General features: G+C 47.9%; 1 protein-coding gene across 2 annotated transcripts in view; it reads left to right on the top strand.

Moving 5' to 3' along the window:
- The window catches only part of atp9b (ATPase phospholipid transporting 9B), a 31249-nt gene extending 14309 nt beyond the window's left edge, over window positions 1-16940 (top strand). The window contains exons 12-29 of one of the 2 annotated variants that reach the window (XM_062486969.1): window positions 291-451; window positions 630-772; window positions 1076-1188; window positions 1993-2277; window positions 8069-8230; window positions 8701-8793; window positions 9545-9628; window positions 10235-10405; window positions 10711-10809; window positions 11143-11232; window positions 11554-11698; window positions 12496-12560; window positions 12805-12960; window positions 13169-13233; window positions 13438-13546; window positions 13714-13771; window positions 15064-15267; window positions 15677-16940. In XM_062486969.1, the coding sequence (XP_062342953.1) occupies window positions 291-451; window positions 630-772; window positions 1076-1188; window positions 1993-2277; window positions 8069-8230; window positions 8701-8793; window positions 9545-9628; window positions 10235-10405; window positions 10711-10809; window positions 11143-11232; window positions 11554-11698; window positions 12496-12560; window positions 12805-12960; window positions 13169-13233; window positions 13438-13546; window positions 13714-13771; window positions 15064-15267; window positions 15677-15813 (2340 nt within the window). In that variant the 3' untranslated portion in view covers window positions 15814-16940. The remainder of the gene's footprint in view (window positions 1-290; window positions 452-629; window positions 773-1075; window positions 1189-1992; window positions 2278-8068; window positions 8231-8700; window positions 8794-9544; window positions 9629-10234; window positions 10406-10710; window positions 10810-11142; window positions 11233-11553; window positions 11699-12495; window positions 12561-12804; window positions 12961-13168; window positions 13234-13437; window positions 13547-13713; window positions 13772-15063; window positions 15268-15676) is intronic. The other variant, XM_062486970.1, reaches the window with a different exon arrangement.
- Window positions 16941-19818: the final 2878 nt, after the last annotated feature.

The raw sequence follows: 19818 nt of genomic DNA on the forward strand, positions 1-19818 counted from the left end.
AATGTTTTGGAAATAAATCTGTTAATTGAATTTCAGTTTCATTTAAAATTGTGTTCAAAATATCGTGACACGTATTGTATCGTACACCCAGTATCGTGATACCTATTATATCGCGAGCTGAGTGTATCGTTACACTTCTAGTAGTCAATGTTAATGCTTCTACACTACATTTCACATTGTCTTCATTTAGAGACGCTTTTAGCCAAAACAACACACAGCATGGGGGAGGGGGGAATTCAACCTCTTAATCTGCAATCAAATGCTCTAACCACTAAGCTCTCACTCTGCAGGTGGGCCTGCTGGACCTGGAGCTGAACCGTCTCACCAAGGCCCTGTTCCTGGCCCAGGTGCTGCTGTCTGTGGTGATGATCGCCCTGCAGGGCTTCGTGGGGCCCTGGTTCAGGAACCTGTTCAGGTTCATCGTGCTGTTCTCCTACATCATTCCCATCAGGTACACACCTGGAGCGCTCGGCTGGTTAGGGTTTTTTGTAAATCGTTGATTTAGTCAACATGTACATTGCCTGTCAACAGGATTTCACTTTAGTTTTTTTTAGTTTTTTTATATCTTTTTTGTTAATATCATTTGACTGTCATTGAATTTAAGTTTCTTTTATAAATTATTGTTGAAGTTTGCGAGTGAACCTGGATATGGGCAAGTCTGCGTACGGCTGGATGATCATGAAGGACGAGCACATCCCTGGGACTGTGGTGAGGACGAGCACCATCCCTGAGGAGCTAGGACGCCTGGTCTACCTGCTCACCGACAAGACAGGTGGGGGCTGAGGGGAGGGGGCTGAGGGGGGGGGTGCATGTGTTAGAGCAGCAGTATGTGGGGGTCAGGTGGCTGAGCAGTTAGGGAATCGGGCTAGTAATCTGAAGGTTGCCAGTTTGATTCTCCAAATAACTTTGTGTCCTTGGGCAAGGCACTTCACCCTACTTGCCTCGGGGGGGAATGTCCCTGTACTTACTGTAAGTCGCTCTGGATAAGAGCGTCTGCTAAATGACTAAATGTAAATGTGACTCAAGAGTAATGTCTCTGTGTCTCTGGTGTGACTGTCGTGGCTGTGCATCACAGGCACTCTGACCCAGAACGAGATGGTGTTCAAGCGTCTGCACCTGGGGACGGTGTCGTACGGGACAGACACCATGGACGAGATCCAGACTCACCTGGTCCGGTCATACGCACAGGTCAGCACACAGCCATCTCTCCTCTCCTCCAGTCATACGCACAGGTCAGCACACAGCCATCTCTCCTCTCCTCCAGTCATACGCACAGGTCAGCACACAGCCATCTCTCCTCTCCTCCAGTCATACGCACAGGTCAGCACACTGCCATCTCTCCTCTCCTCCGGTCAGTCAACCTCCGTGTTGAACAGAGTTAAAGAAAATAAAAGAAAAAAAACCTTGGGACAAAGTGCTTAGTTGAGTCAAGTTATAAACTCCAAGCTCCGCTGAGGAAAAATGTCCTTCGTTTTAGTGCAAAGCTACACTGTTGCTTAAGTCTGTCTGTGTTCCTGTGCTGTTGGAGATGAGGGTCTGGGGTCAGCTGGGTATCGCTGCATGAAAATCTATCATAACCTTGTTATGTCTCCCTGCAGGATGTTCGTGAGAGAGTATTGGATTATCTCAGTATCTGTAAACAATTTATTGGAAGGGATCGATCTGATATTACATGTGCTGGAGCTGTGTTGGTGTTGAGAGTGAGATATTCTACTGAGGGGACTGTCTCCTAGCTCTCCTGCTGGGGGTGTCATGCTTAAGATAGCTGGTAGCTGAGTGGTTCTGTCTGGTAGGAGATGTGAGTACATTACGCTGTGGCTGGTAAACAAACAGTTTCATGACTGACCACAGAAACATTGTTAGAATGATGAACGCCACACACTCCTGTTCCCCAAACGTCTGCTACGCTTCCTGTATGCACTGTGTGGTCGTAGCTTTGGAGAAAAATGTTGTTGGAGCGTCCGTAGACCAGCCTGGTTTGTTTTGCCCCAGCAGGCAGCCCCCTCCCAGGCCCCTGGGCAGCCTAGCAGCGCTGCCCCCAGCACGGGCACAGCCTCAGCCTCCACCCCCTCCCGGAAGCCCGTGCCGGCGGGGCCCAAGGTGCGTAAGAGCGTGAACAGTCGCATCCACGAGGCGGTGAAGGCTGTGGCGCTCTGCCACAACGTCACTCCCGTGTACGATCACAGCGCCGACGTCGCCACGGAGACGGAGACTGCAGAGGCCGACCAGGACTTCAGCGACGACAACCGCACTTACCAGGCCTCTAGTCCAGACGAGGTCAGCATCTGCTCTAGACCCAGCCTCTACCCCAGCCTCTGATCTAGCCCCAGCCTCCACCCCAGCCTCTGCTCTAACCCCAGCCTCCACCCCAGTCTCTGCTCTAGCCCCAGCCTCCACCCCAGTCTCTGCTCTAGCCCCAGCCTCCACCCCAGCCTCCGCTCTAGCCCCAGCCTCCACCCCAGCCTCTGCTCTAGCCCCAGCCTCTGCTCTAGCCCCAGCCTCCACCCCAGCCTCTGCTCTAGCCCCAGCCTCCACCCCAGTCTCTGCTCTAGCCCCAGCCTCCACCCCAGCCTCTGCTCTAGCCCCAGCCTCTGCTCTAGCCCCAGCCTCCACCCCAGCCTCTGCTCTAGCCCCAGCCTCCACCCCAGTCTCTGCTCTAGCCCCAGCCTCCACCCCAGCCTCCGCTCTAGCCTCAGTCTCTGCTCTAGCCCCAGCCTCCACCCCAGCCTCTGCTCTAGCCCCAGCCTCCACCCCAGCCTCTGCTCTAGCCTCAGTCTCTGCTCTAGCCCCAGCCTCCACCCCAGTCTCTGCTCTAGCCCCAGCCTCCACCCCAGTCTCTGCTCTAGCCCCAGCCTCCACCCCAGCCTCTGCTCTAGCCTCAGTCTCTGCTCTAGCCCCAGCCTCCACCCCAGTCTCTGCTCTAGCCCCAGCCTCCACCCCAGTCTCTGCTCTAGCCCCAGCCTCTGCCCCAGTCTCTGCCCCAGCCCCAGCCTCTGCCCCAGCCTCAGTGCCAACCCCATTAGATTTAAGTACACTATTTGTTCTGCTTCGGTAGTTCTACTAACTAGAGCGTTGTAGCCACTAATTCCCTTTTACACTGGGCTAATGAGGCTTTTTAACTTCCTAAATACTGTTATTTATGTTCTGGTTCTAAAGACGTGTCACATCTTATGACATATAAAATGACAATATTCTACCCAAGAGAGAAAAATAATAATAATCTGTACATTATAAATTACATTTATAATGCCAAAGGCAGTATATATACAGGACACTATCTATATACACTGTACATCCCATGAAACGATGATTTTGAGAAACTCAGTCCAGTCTAGCTGTCAAAACAAAAGGTTAAAAGACAACAGTGTCTAGTCTGATCCAGAGTTGCCTGTCCTGTCCTGACTTGATGTGTAAATGTATTAATTGGGTGTGCTTTGCCTTCGGCAAGGGCTCAACCTTTGTTATCTCACATATATATTTATTATTATTTATTATTGTTTATTTTCGCCCCCCTAAGGATCAGTCAATATTTGGACTACATACACAACGGCGGTGTCAAAAGGTTTGTCTTGTTAGCGATTGCGTTGGTTGTATTTTTATTTACGTTCCGTTGCATGGTTTAAGTAGAAATTGCGTTTTTGTGGTGAAAAGTGAAGCTAACGGTGGCTAATTTGCTAGCCACAGTCACTGACGTTACTAACGTCACTACGTCACTAACGTCACGAAAACACGCGTGACTACCTGTAGCAGAACATTCGTTTCACATCTGTTAACTTGGGGGATAGCTAGGCTAACTATAGCTTTACTGCAAGGCAGCTGCAGGAACGCCACAAGCAAAGAGGCCAGGGTGATAACTATTTACTCATTTTACTTTGTGATGTGAAACACAATTATGAAATGTAATGTACAATATTAGCTGATATTATTAAGGAAGTAGGCCCACATCTACTTTTGGAAACGGTAGTCTACTATTTCACTGAAGCATTAGCATCATGACATTAGCCTCTGTTGCCCGGGCAACACATACTACAGTGGTCTATATGATGCATCTGTTTTCAATCTTTAAAATAAACATTCCTCACAAATACATTTTCGTTGTAGGATTTATTATGACATTACATTACAAGTAAACGATTTGTGGGTGAAATTATCATTACCTGTGGTTTCAAACCAGTGTTGCTCACTGCAACGCTGTAGCGTACGCGAGACACTACAAAAACATCTACACAGCTGTAGGAAGTCAAACGGCGACAGAACATGTTCGGCACTCCCCTTACTTAAATCAAAAGTCTATCTAACTGCTAACCTTAACTTCATTACCACAGCCTAAACTTTGTCAATCTGTTCATGAAAATAATTAATTTCAGCCTAAACCGTACAACGGAACGTTAAATCCAATTCAACCAACGCAATCGCTACCAAGACGAACACAGCAGTAGTCTAGTACTGTACTGTAGTAGTACAATTTACCGGGGCAGCTTCTCCACACAGGGATAGCGCACTTTGCGTTGTTACTGTTGTTACTTAATGATCGCTACCAGTGAGCTTCTCATGAAAGCGATTTTCCACTAAATAAATGTCAAGCTTATTTACGTTTTTGGGGGCATATTTTCAGTTAGAAGATGGGACTGTTTGAATCGCGATTCAATCTTCTACTGCCGGGTAACGTCGTAGAATAATCTTCAAAGTGGGTTCTTTATTCATGAATGAATGCAATGAGTAGGCTTAATGCATGAAAATATCACGAGAAGGGAAAAACTTAAAAGGACGTTTACGTCATAGAGATTAGGTCAATTTTTACACCGGTCTGCCAAATGTATTCGTTTTGATTCAACGATGAGGCTGCCTCTTGCAGGGGAAATGAGAAGACTTATTTTCAGTTGTAAATGAGCAGCAAAAAAAAATCATTTTAAATCTATGTAATCTTTATAAATAATAAGTATGCATTTTTATATAAAATATACAGAAATATCAGTTTTAAAAATGTCATTCAAAAACGGACCCCTGTGCAACCGACGCAAGCAAGCACACCCTACAATTTCCCCAGAAATTGTACCCTCTCTAGTTTACTTCAACATTTGGCTCTCTTCATTATCTCTCATCGCTGGGATTGATCAATATTTAATTTTCCCTGAGAGACAATGAGAGGGGTTTATGGTTGATTATTGAGTTCCTCCTCCCCCTTCTCTCCCTATCTCTTTCCCTCTCTCTGTCTCTCTTTCTGCCTCCCGTTCTATCTCTCTTCTTTTGTCTGCTGCTATCCCTCTTCCCTGTCTTTCCTTTTCAAGCTTATCCCCTGTCTCTCTCTCCCCCATTACATTCTGTCTCTCTCTCCCCCATTACACTCTGTCTCTCTCTCCCCCTTTACACTCTGTCTCTCTCTCCCCCTTTACACTCTGTCTCTCTCTCCCCTTTACACTCTGTCTCTCTCTCCCCCTTTACACTCTGTCTCTCTCTCCCCCTTTACACTCTGTCTCTCTCTCCCCCTTTACACTCTGTCTCTCTCTCCCCTTTACACTCTGTCTCTCTCTCCCCCTTTACACTCTGTCTCTCTCTCCCCCTTTACACTCTGTCTCTCTCTCCCCCTTTACACTCTGTCTCTCTCTCCCCCTTTACACTCTGTCTCTCTCTCCCCCTTTACACTCTGTCTCTCTCTCCCCTTTACACTCTGTCTCTCTCTCCCCCTTTACACTCTGTCTCTCTCTCCCCCTTTACACTCTGTCTCTCTCTCCCCCTTTACACTCTGTCTTTCTTTCTCCTCTCTCTCTCTGTTTCTCCCTATCTCTTTCCCTTCATCTTCATCTCTGTTTCACTATTTCTTCAACAACTCTCTGTTTCTCCCTCCCTCCCTCCCTCCCTCCCTCCCTCCCTCCCTCCCTCCCTCCCCTCCCTCCCTCCCTCCCTCCCTCCCTCCCTCCCTCCCTCCCTCCCTCCCTCCCTCCCTCCCTCCCTCCCTCCCTCCCTCCCCTCCCTCCCTCCCTCCCTCCCTCCCCTCCCTCCCTCCCTCCCTCCCTCCCTCCCTCTAGTTGCTCCAGCCAGCAGGCCTCAGCCAGGCCTGAATTTCACCAGCAGTTCATCCGAGACATCTGTGTTTTAATGACCCTTCATTAGGGAGATGAAGTGTGCTGACCTGGGGTCAGCTGGCCCGCTGCTTCTCCACACTGAGAATAGCACCCTGTCCCCGCCCTGTCCCCACCCTGTCCTCCACCAGTCCCCACCCTGTCCTCGCCCTGTCCTCGCCCTGTCCTCCACCTGTCCCCACCCTGTCCCCGCCCTGTCCCCGCCCTGTCCCCACCCTGTCCCCACCCTGTCCCCACCCTGTCCTCACCCTGTCCTCACCCTGTCCCCGCCCTGTCCTCGCTCCGGAGCCCTGGCAGAGAGGAGCGCTTGACCTGGCTCCTCAAGACCCCACGGTCCCCTCAGTCAGCTGTTTATGGTCTACGCTCGGAGGTGATAGAATACACACCTCAGACAGTGTAGCCCGATCAGAGGATTCCACTGAGGAGTTGTGATAGGAATGGTTGCTCAATAAGCAGCATGATTAACCCTTACCATATACAGATATTTATATATACTGGGCATTTTCCATGCTTTATTGGACAGTTCTAAGTGAAGTGTGACAGGAAAGGCAGGCAGGCAGGCAGGGAGGCAGGCGGGCGGGGAGGGGGAGAGGGAGAGGGAGAGGGAGAGAGAGAGAGAGATGCAGCAAAGGGCCCGGGGTAGATTTGAACCCAGGCCGCTATGGTAAGGCCTCTGTCTACATGGTACACACACTTAATCCAGTGAGCTATTGGGGTGTCCCAACTGTTACCAAGTACAACCTCAGTTTATCAGCTATGCAGTTCTCCCTCAGAGTACACCAAAGGTACACCCTTTATAGGCTTTGGTGTATGCAGGTTGTACTTGTATATTTGTAAGTGCTGTGTTTCTTGAGGCTAACGACATGCTGGGAAGAATTCAGCTATTTAGGATCAATTTTCATCATGGAATGCTTAGCCACTGTTCATTTTAAAGGCAGTACTGCCATGTTGATATACATAATCACTAGGACGTCTGAAATGCTATTGAAATGATTTAGTAGGTAGTTTAAGCTGGCCTGCCAGTGTTGTAAAGTAGACATGGGTAGTCTGTTCTAGGACAGCTGGAATGAGTCACGCACGGCTCGTATTCAAGTTGACACAGCTCTAAAAATGTCCCGGAGAACTGCTAAAATATATTGATTAGATTTTGTGCGTGTGTGTGTGTGCGTGTGTGTGCCCCACACTGCCCCACATGCCCTAACGCTATCCAGATGTGTTTCAGATCAACCCAGGACAGGGGAGGGAACAGACGATGGGCTGGAAACAGGAAGTCCCAATTTGTAGGTCAGAGTAATAACAAGGTTTTAGCGCCAGTGCAGTGTCGTGGGGCGTGGGGCTCGCTGGTGGCTGGTGCTTCCTGCTGCGCAGAGAGGAGCAGGAAGGAAGCAGAGGAGCGCTTATATGGACACCAGCCTCCCGTACGAGCAAGCCGCCCTACAGAGACACCATCTGGACAGTTGCTTCGATAGGAGCCAATCTGTGATAAACAAAAGCACATGGCCGAGCAAGCTGTTTCTGGGACTCAGACAGTGATATCTCTGTTTTATTGCATCTCTGTACGTCTGACATCCTATATGCAGCCCTGCCACTGTCCCAAGCAGCTCAGTTGTAGTGTGTTTACTGATGCTGTGGTCATGTAGACTTCATCTGAGCAGTTGGTAATGGACACACACATTCTGAGCCTCACAACCTTGTTAGTGAGGATCTGGGAAGTAGGCGGCAGGTTTTAGTGCTCGCTTTCCTTTCTCAATATTGACCAGCTTTCCTAATAGACTCATGACAATCGACCACAAGTGAAACCTACTCTAGTCAGTAAAAAGAGATTAGTTACACACTAACCAAGTTTGGATGACACTCTTCCAGAGAGGGAGCTTGAGAGATCTCATGGCCGAGTTTTCAGTGGAAGTGTTGTGACCTGAGGTTTCTCTCTGCAGGAATTTCAAGGAAGAATGCAATTGAATAAATGATTGTGTGTGTATGTGTGTCAGGTGGCGCTGGTGCGCTGGACTGAGAGTGTGGGGCTGACCCTGGTGACCAGAGACCTGTCCTCCATGCAGCTGAGGAGTCCAGCCGGACAGACCCTCTCCTTCCTCATCCTGCAGGTGTTCCCCTTCACCTCAGAGAGCAAGAGGATGGGCATCATCCTCCGGGTACAGACTGAGGCTGGGAGGCTGGGGCTGGGAGGCTGGGGTTGGGAGGTTGGGCCTGGGGTTTGGAGGTTGGGGCTGGGAGGCTGGGGCTGGGAGGCTGGGGCTGAGGTGGGGGCTGGGAGGCTGGGGCTGAGGTGGGGGCTGGGAGGCTGGGGCTGAGGTGGGGGCTGGGAGGCTGGGGCTGGGAGGCTGGGGCTGGGAGGCTGGGGCTGAGGTGGGGGCTGGGAGGCTGGGGCTGAGGTGGGGGCTGGGAGGCTGGGGCTGAGGTGGGGGCTGGGAGGCTGGCCAGCATCATGTGGATTACATTAGATTGTGTTCTATTATATTATACTATGTTTTGTTATATTTAACTTTATAATATTTGATGACATGACACTTACTGACCTATGACCTCGTGTTACTTATGAGCCGTTGTAGTGTGTGATGTTGTTGACAGAGGTGTTCCCCCACATGTTTGTGTTTCACAACAGGAGGAGTCCACTGGTGACATCACCTTTTACATGAAGGGAGCTGACGTTGCCATGACGAGCATTGTGCAGTATAACGACTGGCTGGAGGAGGAGGTGGGGGGTCTTCAAGGCCGTTTAGGGTTGTCGTGGTATCGTCACGGTGACGTGTGTGACGGCTCAGATTCAAAGCCTAGAGAACAGTCTTCTAGTGGTGTTATCACTGTGTTTGGTTCATAACTGTCATTCACCAAGACAACTCTAATGACCTCTGTGTTAGCGAGGACATGCATCCACAGTTCAACAGCCCTGCCCAGCCTTGGTCGAAGGATAATTATGCATACGTTCATAATTGTATTGGCAATATTGAGTCATTTAGGACCAGGGGCGGCTTTGGGTTTGATTAGTGACCTAGATAAAAGTTAATTGCTGGGAGGCATTACAGTATGTCATATTCCTAACAATGGTGTTAATTATGTTGTGTTACTGTTACTTTAATACGCTGTCTACGCAGTCAGGCACAGCTGTTAATGTCAATAAGCAATCAGAATGTCACTTTCAGCCTATTGGCTTGTCATATGACAACTAAACCTTCCTGTGTTTGATTGGCCCTGCGCTCTGCCTGCGGGGGGGAGGCAGCATTGATTCTCACTTTTTTTTCTTTCTTAACTGTCATTTACAGTTGAGGCTATACTGTACGTACGCTGTTAAATTAATGAGAATTTCACGGTTCAGTTGATTATAAGGTTTTTAATGGGGGGGGGGGGGGGGGGGAACACAAACCCTAAACTCATAGTGACTTTGTTGACACACAAACCTAAGTTTCCCTGGTTGTGAAGTCTTGTTCCTCCTGTGTGTCCTGTGGCAGTGTGGGAACATGGCCAGGGAAGGGCTCAGGACCCTGGTGGTGGCCAAGAAGGGCCTGTCTGAGGAGCAGTACCAGGACTTTGAAGTAGAGCACTGCATCCATCACATCAAGTCACATACAATATATGTATATATATCAACATCCAGTCATCCAGTTCCACATTACACGATCATCTTCTTTTCTCAACACTCTCCCCCCCCCTCCTCTCCTCTCCCCCCCTCTCCTCCCCCCCTCCTCTCCCCCCCCTCTCCTCCCCCCCCCTCTCTCCCCCCCCTCTCTCCCCCCCCCTCTCTCCCCCCCCCTCTCCCCCCCCCCCTCTCCTCCCCCCCCCTCTCCCCCTCTCCTCTCTCCCCCCCACTCCTCTCCCCCCCCTCTCCTCCCCCCCCCTCTCCTCCCCCCTCTCCTCCCCCCCCTCTCTCCCCCTCTCCTCTCTCCCCCCCCACTCCTCTCCCCCCCCACTCCTCTCCCCCCCCTCTCTCTCCCCCTCTCCTCTCTCCCCCCCCACTCCTCTCCCCCCCCACTCCTCTCCCCCCCTCTCCTCCCCCCCCTCTCCTCCCCCCTCTCCTCCCCCCCCTCTCTCCCCCTCTCCTCTCTCCCCCCCCACTCCTCTCCCCCCCCACTCCTCTCCCCCCCTCTCTCTCCCCCCCTCCTCTCCCCCCCCCCTCTTCTCCCCCCCCTCTCCCCCCCCAGAGCCGGTACAGTCAGGCCAGGCTGAGCCTCCATGACCGTGCTCTGAAGGTGGTTGCGGTGGTGGAGAGTCTGGAGAGGGAGATGGAGCTGCTGTGTGTGACGGGAGTGGAGGACCAGCTGCAGGCGGACGTCAGGCCCACCCTGGAGCTGCTGAGGAACGCTGGCATCAAGGTGGGCAGGCCTCTGCCACGCTCACCTGGCAGGGAGGATAGGAACACTCACGTAGGGAAATATATTTAAAAATCAGGTAGACTGAGTGGCAGGCAACCTATAGGTTTCTCAGTCAGTCAGTGGATGCTGAGCTGTTTGTGTTCAGATCTGGATGTTTGTGTTCAGATCTGGATGTTTGTGTTCAGATCTGGATGTTTGTGTTCAGATCTGGATGTTTGTGTTCAGATCTGGATGTTTGTGTTCAGATCTGGATGTTTGTGTTCAGATCTGGATGTTTGTGTTCAGATCTGGATGTTTGTGTTCAGATCTGGATGCTCACTGGGGACAAGCTGGAAACAGCCACCTGCATCGCCAAGAGCTCCCATCTAGTGTCCCGGAGCCAGGACGTTCACATCTTTAAACCGGTACGCTGTATTCTCTCCTCTCTTCTCCTCACATCTCTTCTACTCTCCTCTCATCTCTCCTCTCTTCTCTCCTCCTCTCTCCTCCTCTCTTCTCTCCTCTCTTCTCCTCACATCTCTTCTACTCTCCTCTCTTCTCTCCTCATCTCTTCTCTCCTCATCTCTCCTCCTCTCTTCTCTCCTTCTCTCTTCTCTCCTCTTCTCTCCTCCACTCTTCTTTCCTCTTCATTCTTACAACACTTCTCCAGTGCTGTTGTTGAGCCTAGTAGACCTGCATGGGCTTGGTGTGCGTATTTGTAAGTGTGCTGTTGTCTAAGTGTTGCGTGGCGGTTGCAGGTCTCCAACCGAGGGGAGGCCCACCTGGAGCTGAACTCCTTCAGGAGGAAACACGACTGTGCTCTGGTCATCTCTGGAGACTCCCTGGAGGTACTTACGACAACCACACACACCTGTTTCACCTGTTCAGTCTCACAACCACACACTCCTGCTTCACAGGAACAGACCAAGCTCTAAGCAGAAGAGAAGGTTCTGTTGCTGCCTATAGAAGACCAAGCAAACCATCTAGCATATTTGTCAGATTGAGTAGAGTGAAATAAGACATTTCCATTCTATTATTTCCACACAGGATGTTTTAGGAACAAACCTTACCCTCATTAAGTCTCAAACGAAGACTGTCTCTGTGTCTTGAGTCTCTGTGCATATTTCAAGGCTTGTTTCTGACTGAGTGCCTGGACTGTGGGCTTGCAGGTGTGTCTGCGCTACTATGAGCATGAGTTTGTGGAGCTGGCATGTCAGTGTCCTGCAGTGGTCTGCTGTCGCTGCTCCCCCACACAGAAAGCCCACATCGTCAAGCTGCTCCAGCAGCACACTGACAACAGGACCTGCGCTATAGGTGAGACCTGTCTCTCCTCTCTACCTGTCTCTCCTCTCTACCTGTCTCTCCTCTCTACCTGTCTCTCTTCTCTACCTGTCTCTCCTCTCTACCTGTCTCTGCTCTCTACCTGTCTCTGCTCTCTACCTGTCTCTCCTCTCTACCTTTCTCTCCTCTCTACCTGTCTCTGCTCTCTACCTGTCTCTCCTCTCTACCTGTCTCTCCTCTCTACCTGTCTCTGCTCTCTACCTGTCTCTCCTCTCTACCTGTCTCTCCTCTCTACCTGTCTCTGCTCTCTACCTGTCTCTCCTCTCTACCTGTCTCTCCTCTCTACCTGTCTCTCCTCTCTACCTGTCTCTGCTCTCTACCTGTCTCTCCTCTCTACCTGTCTCTCCTCTCTACCTGTCTCTCCTCTCTACCTGTCTCTCCTTTGTACCTGTCTCCTCTCTACCTGTCTCTCCTCTCTACCTGTCTCTCCTCTTTAGCTGTTTCTCCTCTCTAGCTGTCTCTCCTCTCTACCTGTCTCTTCTCTAGCTGACTGGGAAGAGACCCCAGAGAAGATACACACACACACACACAACTACACACAGACATACACACAGACACACACAGTTACACAGAATACACACGCATACACAGAGAATACTAGATGGATTCTTCTTTTTAGTTGAGTGCTTTCACTCAGAGGACGTCTCCCCCAGAGGAAACATTACCACTTGTATCCACAAGGTGGCGATCAGAGCGTATCCCATCTGGCAGCAGCTTTCCTGTGTTTGTGGCTCGTGTGTGGTTACACAGGATCTTGCTGTTTCCTGCAGGTGATGGAGGAAATGATGTCAGTATGATCCAGGCTGCAGACTGTGGGATTGGTATTGAGGGGAAGGTACGGTATCCTCAATGCTAAATAATAATAACACCCCAAAGTCTTAACTCTCAAATCAACAAATGCTGAACAGGGAAACACACAAATTGAAACGTATACTCCCTCTCTGTCTCTCTCTCTCTCTTCTGGTCTCTCTCTCTTCCTGTCTGTCTCTCTTCCTGTCTCTCTTGTCCTCTCTCTCTTCCTGTCTCTCTCTCTCTTCCTGTCTCTCTCTCTCTTCCTGCCTCTGGCCCTCTGTCTGCAGGAGGGGAAGCAGGCCTCTCTGGCAGCAGACTTCTCTATAACCCAGTTCAAGCACATCGGCCGCCTGCTCATGGTGCACGGCAGGAACAGCTACAAGCGCTCGGCCTCCCTGGGCCAGTTCGTCATGCACCGGGGCATGATCATCTCCACCATGCAGGCACGGCCACACACACACTCACATGTACAGTGCAGTTAGCAGTCGCTTCCAGAGCAGCATACAGGTGCATGTAAGGAAGGCACCGCTGAACATCAAGGACCACAAGGGCAACAGGCTCTCTTCTGACCTCCAAGTCTTCATCTCTTAAGTTATAAAATGTCCAAACTCTTGTTGAAACATTCTTTAATCAGTCTCTGTCTCTTCACAGGCTGTCTTCTCCTCTATCTTCTACTTTGCGTCCGTTCCTTTGTACCAGGGCTTTCTCATGGTTGGGTAAATATCTCTTTATACCAGACACTGTCACATTTGAGTATGTAGTACAACTGAGTGATGTCTTCAAGTGAGGCTCTGTGTTGTATTCATGTACTTTCTGTCCCTCTTTCCCTCCCATACTTTTATCTATCTCTACTCCCCTCCACACACACACACACACACACTCTCTCTCTGTACCATCCCTCTCCCCTTCTCTCCGTCCAGCTATGCCACCATCTACACCATGTTTCCAGTGTTCTCCCTGGTCCTGGACCAGGACGTGAAGCCAGAGATGGCTCTCCTCTACCCAGAGCTCTACAAAGACCTCACCAAGGTAGCAGGACCCCCTGCGCATCCACCAGGGACCCAGAACATTCTCCTAGTTATCATGGCTCCAGATCAACACTTGTTGTGTTACAGTTTTGTCATTGACTGGCTGTGGAGTTGAGATGTTTGTAGACGAGGGGTCTTTAGTGTTGCTGCTTCTCTCTGCTCCTCCAGGGCCGGTCCTTGTCCTTCAAGACGTTCCTCATCTGGGTGTTGATCAGTGTTTATCAAGGTGAGTGAGGGCCACCGTCGCTGCTTCACCACAGGTCTACCTCAAGGACAGCATCGTGGAGGTCATTTAGTCGTGTTCAGTAACAGGTGTCTCTCAGCCAGATCAGAAAGATGACGGAAGCTCTAGCGTGACCTGCATGATTCTTTTCAAAGTGGAGTGGAATTCAGGACTCAGGGTTTCATACTTTTTATTGCGTGCAGAACTTCTGTTACCAGACGAGCTGTTTCTCAGTGGCTCTGGTTTCTCTGTCAGACGCAGTTACATGCAGGCTTTTGTCCGTCCAGTAAATCAATATTTCTGGACTCGCTAAGCCAGGCAGCATGTGAGAGAGATCTATGCTGCTGTTCAAGCATGACTTCCTGACAGCTCTAGTTTTTTAATTAAAGACGGAATACCAAGTCCATTGAAAGAGGAAATATGAGGTCCACGGCGTGGGGGGGGATCAGCCACCGTCGACTTTAATTTATTACAGTTTAACTTCCAGGAACGTCCTGTATGGAGACTATGAAAAAGCAATTATGTGATCAGTTTTAGGCTATTAAACTCAATTTGCGCCATTTTATGAAATGAAAGGCTATCAGAATACAGTGGTCTCTGGAAGAATGCGAGGCTTCTCTGGGGGTTTACCTGAAGACACAGTAGGCTGCATTGTGCCTCTCATCCTCCTCATACATATAGTTCCTCAGTCCATCCTTATCTCCACACATGGGATTATCCCAGCACACGGCTCTCGTCTGAACTGCAGCTACGACCCTCTGGCCCTTTCTCAACCACCTGAAGACGGTTCTCAGCCTAATCAAATCAATTTGATTTGTACAGCCTTTTTTACAAGCAGGGTCACAGAGGGCTTCACGTATGCCCAGAGAACTGCCCCTCAACCAAGCTAAACCCTCAAGGAAGACAAGGAAAAACTCCCAGGAAAACTGAGAGGAAAAATGATTGAAGAAGAAACCTTGAGTTCAGTAACAGATTCAGACCCTCCAACCTCTACTCAGTCAACCCTGCTAACCTGTGTGGAGGTTTTTAAACATACTAAAGTTAAAGTTACCATTGCTCTTTAATTTAGTATTCCCTGTAACTTTAATCCAGGGTTGTAGTTTGTTTCTAAATGTGGGACAGAGGATGCGGCCGGTCAGTGTGATGCTCTTAATAAAAAGTGCAGCGGACAGATTCACCCTTTTCAAAAAGAGGTTAGGACATATCTTACTTGTATAATGCAACCAACACCCCCGCTTTAATCCATCTGTTTTTCCTCTCATTTCCTGCCTTGTCTTTCTGTTTGGCTCCCCCAGGTGGCATCCTGATGTATGGCGCCCTGGTGCTGTTTGAGTCTGAGTTTGTTCACGTGGTGGCGATCTCCTTCACAGCGCTGGTGCTGACGGAGCTGCTGATGGTGGCGCTGACCATCCGGACCTGGCACTGGGTGATGGTGCTGGCGGAGCTGTTCAGCCTGCTCTGCTACGCCGCCTCCCTCGCCTTCCTCAACGAGTACTTCGGTAAGACAGCCCCCCCAGCTCTAGCAACTTTCTCTCTCTCTCCCTCTCTTTCTCTCTTTACTTTCCCTCTTTTGCTCCCGCTGCTCTCACCTTAACTCCTGTTCTTCTGTGCCTCCTGTGTTCTGTGTGGCGTCCTGGGGGCAGGTGTGGGCAGGGTCTCCTGTGGAGCCTTCCTGGGTAGGTGTGCAGCAATGAGCTCCATCTACCTGCTCACCATCTCCTTCCTTTCCACTTTGTCCTTCTCGTTTTACCCACCAGGCTATGCTCTTTGCACCCACACACAGGGATATCTACTGGTCCCAACATAAAGTTATCACGAGTGATTATGTAACATGTTTGTTAAGTGAATTGACGGTTCATGTTTCCAGGTGTTGCATGTGTCTGATCTGTGTTTCTGTTGCTCCTCCAGACCTGGCCTTCATCATAACGCCAGCCTTCCTGTGGAAGGTGTCAGCCATAACTGGGGTCAGCTGCCTCCCTCTCTACATCATCAAATACCTGAAGAGGAAGTTCTCACCTCCAAGCTACTCCAAGCTGTCTTCATGAGCTGTGGGCTCCAATCTGCTCTCTGTATTTATCTTCGCGACTCTGCTGCCCTACTCTTCAGCGTGTTTATTTTGCTGGTGCATGATGGGAACCCGAATACCGAGGACCACTGGAAGATAAGAAAAATCACTGAATTGTTGATGTAACTGGAGGATGGGAGTACTTGACAAGAGTGATTTCCAAAACACAGACTCAACACAGATGTTGTGACGAAGAAGAGGCCTGATCGACCATCTCGTCCCTCTTTAAGACTTCTTCTCTCCTTCGGCTTCGAGTGTCGTTTTTTATACCGTCATTTGGTTTTGCTGTGAACTTTTTCTATGTGGACTCTTTACGCAATTTTCAATACTGCCTAGTGTTTCATAACACTGTGAAACACATTTCTTTGATACATGTAGCTTTTACTACTGAACAACATGCTGCTCTTTACTGTACTTGCTATGAGGGGAAAAAAGCACATTTACCACAATACGCAAAATGACTCAATGATTTGGTTGGGAACAACACCACTGCTACAGGCTGTCTAGAAGCAGAGTGGCATATCATCACACCCTCAGACATCCCTCATGGTGGGAAACCAGCACTCCATCCTCGTGTTATTAGCTGTGATGTGTGTATGCTGGCTGGAGACAGTGGAGAGACCCAGCTGTCCGAATGGTTGCTGTGTACTGGCAGGTGAAATCGTACCTTATTATGAGGATTTAAAACAGTCTCTTGAGGCTGATCTAATGTTAGTTAAAATATTTTGGGTTTATTTTTAGTGTGACCTCCTGTTACAGCAGATTGATCATGAGAATGACCCTGCTGTAGTTAACGATTCACCAGATGATGTTTACAGATTAATGTTCTACCATTAGGTTCTTTGTCTCAAAGAAATACTTGCAATTAGGATTTGTGATTCCTGAAAATCAGTTGTGATTTTATTTAGCTGCTCAGATTATGGCCAATATAACAGTATCTTAACTAAGACCTATTCAGTAAAATTCAGGACTTTAGATAAAGGTGATTTGTGATTTTGGTGAACTGACACTGAAATCAGGTGTTATCATTCCCTTGATGAGTGTTTCTTCAGTTGGATACCGAGGCTATAAATGGTCTTGCAGAACAAAATAAAATATATGTTTCAACCAGAATATCTTTTCTTGTTTGTGTACACAATACAGTGAGTTTAATGTTGGAATCTATTGATGGTTGCCATGCTTGTTGAACTTGGCTCAGTTATATACATAACCTTAAATTAACATGAACCTATGAACCATACATTGCCATACACATTATGACTCCACCAAGCTTATATTGGGATTTTTATGTTTTATTGTATACAGTTTTTCTCTCTTCAAGAATCAACATTCATGAAGACTACAACTGTTGTTGATTAGGAAGTGAGAATAATTCAAACTACTGCAGTCAGAACTCAGTATTTTACTCTTGAGTGAAAGAAGACGTTTTGTTCTCTGTAAAAAGGCAGATTGAACCCAAATTGTTCTTAGTTTTCAATATGTTGTTCATTTCCCTCCACAGAGAAGAAACTGCTTTGTGGATGGTGGCGACCCCATGATGAATGTGATGGTCCAGTAGCTGTAAGATGTAAGTAACCGTTCTCTTTCATCCTCCTCTTCGTTTCACTGTTATTGTAGGTTAACATTCGAGAGGAAAAGAGTGCTTTGAAAACAGCAGCCAGTGTGTGTAAACAGTCTAGAATATCAGGCTGTGGTCTCCTCTCTGAAGCAGTCAAGCCAAAGAATGTTGAATTGGGAGTTTAAAAATTGTGCTGACGTGTCTTCAGAGATAGTAAGGACCATTTGGTATTTTCATCTGTCTTGTGTAAGATAGCTTTACTGGTTTAGCAGATAACTCAAGTCAAGTGTTGTTTGAACTGACTGACTGTGTTGACCTTCACCACACAGATGTTTAAAATCTACAAAAGCGAGAATTCTAGTAAAAAAATAAACTACCCGTTAAAATATATTCTCACAATCGTGCGACAACATCTGCCAACAATCCTGACTAGAAGTTTTAGTTTCTGTCATAGATCTCTGAGTGGAGGACTAAAACCCCAACATTATAAACATCTGCCGTTTGGAACACTTGGTCAAACTGGGATTTTCTTTGACATTTTCATCATTTTGCACTCTGCAGTGAGACCTACCATTAACCTATCTTGTTACTAAACGTTCAAAATGGCTCTCACCAGACTCTGCCTGGGTTAGTTACAGAACTATTCAGTGCCCTATCAACCAGAAGAAGCCAGGACAGATTAAACAGTAGCTCCTGTAGTCAGAGTCGGAAAACGATGGTAGTGTATGTTACCTGATAAATATACACTTGTTGCCCAACCAGTATACATGTTGAGCTAACTAGGCTCTCATGCAGCTTAGAGGAAACCACGGCATTCACCCTTTGCTGAAGGCTTGCCTCTGTTACTCAGCAACAGCCCCAAACAACAGGAAACATGAAGGATTCCATGTCAGGGCCGACGAAAATAACAAGAGGATTGATAAGAGACAGAGGCTAACTAGAGCATCCCTCTTCACCTCCCCCTCGCTCCCCCAACAGCGACTCCCTCCCCCCTGAGATGGTCTGAATGGGGGCCATGATTATGGCTCAGGCCATGTCTCAGTTATGTTTTTGTGTCACTATTGACGATCGACGATTTTGAAAAAACTTTTTTTTCCAAAAGGATTTTTTCAAAACTTTTTTTTCCAAAATGATTTTTTTTAAACTTTTTTTTCCAAAAGGATTTTTTCAAAACTTTTTTTTCCAAAAGGATTTTTTCAAAACTTTTTTTTCCAAAAGGATTTTTTCAAAACTTTTTTTCAAAACTTTTTTTCAAAACTTTTTTTCAAAACTTTTTTTCAAAACTTTTTTCAAAAACTTTTTTCAAAAACTTTTTTTCTAAACTTTTTTCAAAAACTTTTTATCAAAACTTTTTTCAAAAACTTTTTATTTAAAAGATTGTATTTTTATGTATCTTTTAATCATCTTTTAATCTTGTTTTGCAAAGCGTTTTCGCAAAACCTGTTCGCAAAACCTTTTGGCAAAACGTTTTCGCAAAAACTTTTTAAAAAGAAAAGGGTTAGGGTTCAAGTACACTTCACTTAAAAACTGTACATAAAAAAATATATATAAATATAGGCTACATCGTTAAAAAAGTAAGCAGCCTTGATTGTGACATCGATGGCAGCGCCGTATCTCAGAAGATTAGCAGTGCAGAGTAACAACTCCTAGAATTCCACATAATTGAAGTGTAGCTTTTCACCTGTAGAGATGGGCAAGCTGTTAGGAAATACCCCTGCCTAACCCTAACCCCGCTGAACTGTCCAGACCTGCCAGAGATAGCTGCCTGTCTGGCTGGGACTCTGAGAGAGAAGTTGTGTAACTATACACCACCACAGATAGTACCCTAAGGGATGGAAGAAAGTCTTATGAAGATCCTCAGTCAAGCATGTCAAATAACTGGGTCTGAGACAAGCTTTTATATAGCCGGTAGCTAGCCTACCGTATGTAACTAACGATAATTACAGTAGTGTTCTGTCTGAAGGAAATGCTAAAGTGATGATTTGATCCTACAATAACTTCAAAAACCGATGGAACACTTATAATAATTCTATGGACGTTAAAAAAAAGTTTCCCTGATGACTGAGGATGCGAACCCATGCAGTCAAGCGGGAACATGTATGGTTGAGATCGCTACTCCACCAGGACACAGGGAGCCGCTGATGTAGCAGCCGTCTGTTGTCATCTCACATGATGAACGTCTTCATTGGATTCATAGTGACAGCAGTTCTATATCAAACATTGCAAGGATTAGTTTGCGCATACATCTGCTCTTAAGAAATGTAGACTCCGTCATACCAGAATACGCTTGTCTGGGGAGACAGCAGGAAACTGAGTGAATGAAGCGTGACTTCAGGGGACAGGACAGCGGAGAGAGGTGGGAGGGGTGTGAATACTTCCATAAATATTAGGCACCAAGCGGCCTGAAAATCAGTGAGAGAGCTTTTA

The sequence above is a fragment of the Osmerus eperlanus genome, chromosome 20 (genome assembly GCF_963692335.1).
Source record: "Osmerus eperlanus chromosome 20, fOsmEpe2.1, whole genome shotgun sequence".
In the NCBI taxonomy this organism is placed as follows: domain Eukaryota; kingdom Metazoa; phylum Chordata; class Actinopteri; order Osmeriformes; family Osmeridae; genus Osmerus; species Osmerus eperlanus.